We start from the raw sequence: 7,500 nt of genomic DNA, 5'->3' as shown, positions 1-7,500 counted from the left end.
ATGATAATAGTGGACTCATACAGGGCCTATTCACGATCTACAGTACGCTCTTTGGGCATGACAACCTCAGGTCATTTGCGTACAATATGATCAAAATAACAACTGATTTTGGTTGAAAATCTTCAATGCCCCTGCTTATCTTTAGCGCGCCTTTGTTTTAGGGACTCTCAGTTGAGCTGCTCGATTGGCAGGCCCGCTGGCATTGTAGTTCCTCTGTGGTCTCGTCTGCGTTTCTAAAAATAAAAACAAACTATTTGTTCGTAAGTTAAAGTGTAAGTCTGTATTTCTATGTGTCTATGTATAAGCGTGTGCGTGTTTGAGCTTATCTTTGCGTAGTAAGTGTGTTTGCGTGTAATTTGCTCATTTGTGTATTATGTGTATGCCTGTGTACGTGGGTATTGGGTCTGAATGTTTATGCATCGTTGTGTGTGTGTGTGTGTGTGTGTGTGTGTGTGTGTGTGTGTGTGTAGGTGTGTGTATTTGTGACATTTATTTGACTATAATAGTTATCATCTGATCTTCTTGGATGTTACATAAGAACTATAATGTAATGATATTTTACTCACAAAATTTGGAAAACGAGTTCGTAATAAACAAGAAGTATCATTTCATAGACTCTCAATCAAAACTATCCACTGCAAGTATCACAAATAGAATCCAATACTGCCAGAAATTGGTTAACCTGCCGAAGGCTGTTACAATGTGGTCTCTTCAGACACACACACACACACACACACACACACACACACACACACACACACACACACACACACACACACAAATACACACACACACACACACACAGCACTTCTCTTGCGTGCACACCCTGAACAACAAAGTTTGTAATAACACATCCTAAAGGTCAAAATAAAGAATAATTTATTGCAACTTGCGGCCAACAACATCAACCCACTTTAGATTATTTAGGAGACGTGAGGCTTCGGCCTTGCTTGTCGAACTACATTGGATGCAACCAAGCAGAAAAACGGCTTAATAAAGTAGCTTGACCACGAGAAAACCAAACTCACACTCTTTACACTCAAGGCGAAGAGCTTTACTACAACCATACACATACAGTGTAGATAATATAAAAGATAATATGAGAGGAGATAATATTAGAGATAAAAATAATCTTTTATCGCCCTTGTGGGAAATGTTCTGTGGCTTTAAATGTAGAGGGATGGGGGGGAAATCAGTATAGATATACATAGAAATTAAATTGTACATTATTTTAATAAAAGAACTTCAATATGAAGAGAAAAATATAGTATACCCAGTAAGAGTAATACATTTTTTTAAAAGATTGTCTCAGTATACTTTTGAGATGTCACAGTCTCGTCCTTCCTCCCCTTCCTACCCCCTCTTCCTTCTCCCCCGAAAAAAATCCCAAAAAAAGAAACAACAACAAAAAACAAAATAAAAAACACCACAACTCGAGGGCTACCAACCCATCAATTGTCGCTTTCCTTTCCCTCTCGGTGATGCATCAGAGCGCAACCCACTTCAGTGACAGAATCGCTGCAGTTACTTGCCTTGTTAGGGCTCTCCTCCCAAATTCGTTTTCCTGGAGTCAGGGACAAAATTGCGGTTTGTCACCAGAGCCGCTGCCATTACCCCGCCCTCGTTGAGTGCATTTCGGGGTAGTCCTCTGCTTACTCTACAATTTTAGAATCGATTCAACACAGAAGCCATTTTGCAGGTATCGATAGTAAAGTGTATATTCTTATCGATACATCGTTATAGTGATAATGATGATAGTATTTGTCATCTCCATCATCTGCAGCAGCAGCAGCAGCAGCAACAACAACAACAACAACAACAACAACAGCATTAGAAGCAGCAGCAACTATAGCATCACGATAATAATAATGTTGATGATAAGGATAACAACTTTATCATTACTAATACTAATGTGGTATTGAAAATAAAACATCATGATGTTAATGATATTAACATATTGCGAAAAATGATTAAAAGAATATAAGCAATGATCACAATTATTGATAGTATTACTAAAACCGCTATCATTATAGTCAGATAATTATTATTGTTATAATTGTTATCATTGTTAATATTATTATATTATTATTATTATCATCATCATCATTATTATGACTGATGATGCTGATGATGATGATGATGAATATTATAATTAGTATTATTATTATAGTTATTATTATTATTATTATTATTATTATTATTATTATTATTATTATTATTATTTTCATCATTGCCATTATCCTCATTTCTTTTTCGTTATACAGAAAAAATTGGTAGCAGCGGCAGCAGCAGCAGCAGTAGTAGTAGTAGTAGTAGTAGTAGTAGTAGTAGTAGTAGTAGTAGTAGTAGTAGTAGTAGTAGTAGTAGTAGTAGTAGTAATTGGAGGAGGAGGAGGAGGAGGAGGAGGAGGAGGAGGAGGAGGAGGAGGAGGAGGAGGAGGAGGAGGAGGAGGAGGAGGAGGAGGAAAGTGGTAGAAGAAGAAGAAGAAGAAGAAGAAGAAGAAGAAGAAGAAGAAGAAGAAGAAGAAGAAGAAGAAGAAGAAGAAGAAGAAGAAGAAGAAGAAAACAAAATCAACAAAACAGCAAAAGCATCAGTAATAGCAACAACAACAACAACAACAACAACAACAACAACGTGATGTGGAATTTTTAAAATTCTAATCATTTCGTGTAGGATTACGAACAATAATAATATTATTAAATTTCGACTCAGGATGTCTGTTTTTCAAAAGTTATGCCTTATATTAAGAGGTAAAAATACTCAAATTAGTTGGAAAGTACTTTTTTAAACTATAACATTGAAAAAAAAAAATCAAAATATCGATACCTGCGAGTTCCACAGCACTTTCTCTTTTCACTCAGGCATTTCCATCAGATGTAGTGATCTCATTTGCATAGCACGGGATCGCTTTTCAAAATGTGTGGCAAGGCTACAAACTGACATTCCACTCCAATCTGAGCGAGAAGAAATTCTTAGAAAAGAGTCCAAGTGCTTGGGTATACAGCGCGAAAATCTTGCAAAACGAAAGTGGTGTTAAATTGCTTCTCGCGCAAATGCAACGCGACAGCATCATTTGGCGGGAAAATTGGCACCGTCGAGAAGAGAGATCTCCACCAGTCGCCCAAGGAGACTCCTTGCTCAGGGGATATCTGGCGCCTGGGCCCTCTGTCATTATCCACTCTTACCGGGTCTCACAAGTGGCCCCCCCCCCTTCCATCTTCCCCTCTCCCTTTCGCCCTCCCCCTTTTTCTTTCCTTGCCCCCATGGCTCCAGCCGAGCCACACCTCCTTGTCGAATCATCCTTCTCACTTCTGAGAACGGAGCGACGGGTTTGACATTGCTTCTGTAGTGGCGTGTGCAGTTTGGCGGAAAATGGGCGATGAATAGGATGTCTCCGCAAAAAAAAGTAAATAAGTAAAAATAACGAAGCAGGAGATAGATCGTGATTCAAGTCAAACAGCAATACGTTGCGTGTTGTTCTGTCCCTAAACTCCATTTTAAAATAAATAATTCAGAGACATTTGATTGTTTGAATTGAGAGAAGCACAACGACACAATGAATGTCACTTAGTTAGTGCGATGAAAGAGAAAGACATGCAGGCGAAAACAACAGAAGAAAAGTAAAGAAACTTGTGGCCTCCTCCAAACACCTGTAGATTTAGGGATGCTCCGCGGACAGCGTGTGTACCGTGTATATAACTTATAAAATAAAACTCATAATTAATCATAAATACAACGTTCAAGAGCAATTCCCTTTATCGTTTCGTAACTCAGGTCTCATTTAATTACTCATTGTTTGGAAATAAATAAATTATAGATCTGGCTGAAATGCTAAGCTTCCATAATTCTTTTCGGAAACTGATTTTGCAGTAGTTTTTTTTTACTTTGTTTGTTTGCTTGTTTGTTTGTTTTTGTTTGTTTGCTTTTGTTTGTTTGTTTGTTTTGATAAAATTAGAGTAGTACTGTTATGTTGGCTGTATATTGTAATGAAAATGGGACGCACAGTGATGTATTTCAAAAGTTGTAATCCAATGCCCCACAAATAGGCGAATGGGAGTAGGACTAATTCATTGTCTCCAGGAAGCCATTTCCTAGTTAGTAACTTTTTAAATGATTGTGTACCTACCTAGTAACATCTGATAGTATCGTTTTATGCGTAGTTGAAGGATTAAAGGAAATAGGCTGTCTCATGACCATCACTTTTGAGACTGCTTAGTTTTGGTAGGCGAAACATTTTTATCTAATTGCAGTTTCTGTGAATTCAACCTGGTGTGGATTCCCTTTGTGCGTGCATTGATCCAAAGCTTAATTAAACTCATTCCCGTCCGTCTGTGAACTTGCATATTTCGCACACTGTTCAGAACTCCTCGCTAACTCAATAGCGTCTTTATAGGCGCGACTTGAACAACCAATCAACTGACCGATGGCGCTTGTAAGTTTGGTTTTATTGAAGAGTTTCATGGCTCTCAGACAACATACCCTCGTCCTTTGACTATGGACACCCCCCCACCCCTACACACACACACACACACACACACACACACACACACAAACAGCTTAGACTCAGTTTTGTATTAGCAGGGACCTTAGAGCCTTGCGACGTCATAGAATGTTGCATAATAATATCTATATTTGATTTTTAAAATATTTAAATATTTTTTGAGAAGGTAATACTTATAGGTTTCTTTGTTCAGTGACAAGGCGTTGGAATTACAGCTTTTAAACGATCGGTAGTAGTAGAGGGTTTTACGGCGCTCGCAACTGCATAAGGTCATAATGAGAAACGATTGGTAAGCGCCATTTTTAATTACGTACCATATATACTCGTCTATACACAACCTCGCAAACAATACGAAAGGTTTTTTGTTTGTTTGTTTGTTTGTTGTTGTTGTTTTGTTTGTTTGTTTGTTTGTTTGTTTGTGTTTTATGTTTTGTTAATGTATTTGTTGTTTTTTTGTGTGTGTTTTTTTTTTTTTTTTGGGGGGGGGGGTTACTATGACTCTAAAAATGGCCCAGTTTTTGTAGGTATCATGTAAATACAGGGTGAAGTTTTTGACTTTCTTGAGGGGACTAAACATTCATGACATCAAGCACTAGTCGGGCATCAGATAAGATGACTTACCTCAAAGAACTGTTGGTTGTTAGATTCAGATTGATTTAATCTTCCAGAGTGAAATGGCAGATCATCCAAACAAGCCCGTATTATGTTGTGTACAGTTGTGATATCTAGATTAAAATGTGTAATGAATCAAAAGAAATATTCGACATTACTTACCCTTTATTGGGGACGATCCTGTCTGTATATATCCCTATAATATAGGGGGAATAAAATTGGACTTTATGTTTCGGAAAAAATCGCCTGTGTTACAGACGAGTGCGGAATTCCGGTCGCACCTGCTCTAACGGGCCAGATGTAGAAGACAATCACCAGTACGAACAATCACTTACTTAAACCCCTCTGCCCCCCCTCCCTTGCGTAATTGTTAGGAATATATTGGCACGGTGTAAGACATCCATATATCTAAGGCAACCACCACATTTCTCCTGGACAATAAGTGGGCGTCCTAGACAAATCCGAATGTACTTTGAATTATTTGTGAGCCTGGACTGATTGGCCACTGGGCTTCTGAAGCGCCTTATTAATTGAAAATGGCATAGCACCTTGCGAAGAAAATCAGAATTGCATCATTTTTTAAAGATACTGGTTCTTTTAGTGGCTACTTTTAACCATTTGGTTTGACAAGAACATCACATGCAAAATGTTATTCTTCCATGTGGTATCATTTTGATAGGATTTGGCAAGAGGAAAAACAAAAGTAAAAATTAAACATTAATTATTTTGCTTCTCTTAGGCTCAAGGTTTTTTTGTTTCTATATATTTATGTCCAGGGTAAAGGGAATCAACTGACCTACTGGCTTCAGGGCGAGGAACCAGGCAACAGAACCTCCCAACGCCTAAGCACCCATGGCAGTCAGCGAGAACTGGCCACTCTGGAGAGACCGACCCGAGGGAAGGGCGCCCTCAACCACTCGCCTCTTTCCCTTGACCACCAGCAACAACAACAGCAACAACAACAGCAACAACAACAACAGCAACAACAACTAACACAGCCAGTTCACGTACCATGCGCTAATGCACAGCCCCAGAACATTGTGAGCGTTCTCAAAACACTGGACCAGCCGAAATCAGGCTCCTTCTCTGAAGGTATAAATGGACTGCAAAGACAGTATCTCAGCCCTGCTCTCAAAGAGCGAGCTCTGATGGCGCCTAAAGGCTTGTCCGGCGAGCCCTTGGCACCGGTGAGGCGAAGTGAAACTTCTAGGAAGAATAGGGAGCACGCTAGTAGCCTTTACGACAACTCCTCCTCCACACCCACAGAAATCACCACGTTGCTAGTGGACCACCTGCCTTCTACGCCTATCAATGGCACCCACGTCTGAAGGTGATATGTGTCACGACGAGGTGGAATCAGATGTTCGTCAATTTTTGGGCATATGGAGTTATCGGTAATATCTTTAAAGCCTGTTCATTTGCCTTTCTTTTCGGGAAAAAAATTGCCATCTATGTTGAATAGAAGTGGAAATATTTGCCATTGAAAAGGGTCAGGGTTTCCTGGTTACAGATTTAAAATCAGAGAGAAAATGGCCGCCAAAGTTTGGTAGCTTCCATAGCCTGAGAGTCCGTGAATATAGAAAAAAAAATGTGTGCCTTTAATTAATGTTTTTCAGTAAAATACTCGCAAACTTTTTTTTTAATGGCCGTAAAAGGTGCTGAGCCAAAATTTTAAAAGTTTTTTTTTCTAAATTGCCGATTTCTTTGATTTCATTATTTTGACGAGGTCCTGATTTCACCACGATACCTCACATATAGACAGCGCTCTCAGGAGCCCTAAAAACGACGTGTTTTATATAATAATTGTGTACAATCTTTTGTCTTATTTACAGTTCTGTGATGATTCCGAATGTGCTTGTACTGTACGTCACCGACAGCAGCCTGTTGGTAAATCACATGCCTTCTATCTACGCCGCTCGGTGGCACTGGGTGTAAACAGTGTCTGAAATGAGTGACGAGTCTTGAATATACAATTATTTGTTCTTTTTTTTTTGCAATTATTTTACAGCGCTGGCAACTGCATAAGGTCAAGTGAGCGCACGCGACACATTAAATTTTCAGTTGGAAGGTAATTTTGAATTTTGACCGGGTGGCGGCAGAAGCCCACTCTTACCGCTTTTGGATCGCAAGGAGATCTTTAACGTGTGCAGCGTGCACACGGATACAATCTTTAGTCGTATTTACATTTCTGTCATGATGCCTAATGTTCTTTTTTCCAAAAGTCTGCAATTGGACCACATGCCTTTTGCACCCACGTATGAAAACGATGTTATCAGTGCGCTCATGAGTTTGAAATGATGTAATATAATTAGTAAGAGTTTTACAGTGCTCACAACTGGATAAGGTCTGGTGAGAGCACTTGTGTCTGAAGTTAGATTTTATATTAT

At 39.1% G+C, this 7,500-nt stretch overlaps 1 protein-coding gene across 1 annotated transcript in view; it reads left to right on the top strand.

The window, feature by feature from the left end:
• The window catches only part of LOC101856751 (receptor-type guanylate cyclase Gyc76C), a gene marked incomplete in the record, with an annotated part of 235,481 nt that extends 228,781 nt beyond the window's left edge, over positions 1 to 6,700 (top strand). The window contains 1 exon segment of the mRNA XM_035971646.1: positions 5,890 to 6,700. Coding sequence (XP_035827539.1) covers positions 5,890 to 6,441 — 552 coding nt within the window.
• Between the last annotated feature and the right edge of the window lie 800 nt (positions 6,701 to 7,500).

Source organism: Aplysia californica, unplaced genomic scaffold, assembly GCF_000002075.1.
Source record: "Aplysia californica isolate F4 #8 unplaced genomic scaffold, AplCal3.0 scaffold00475, whole genome shotgun sequence".
NCBI classification, from domain to species: Eukaryota; Metazoa; Mollusca; class Gastropoda; order Aplysiida; family Aplysiidae; genus Aplysia; species Aplysia californica.
Note: the sequence above shows the minus strand (reverse complement) of the source record. Positions and strands in the feature narration are given on the sequence as shown.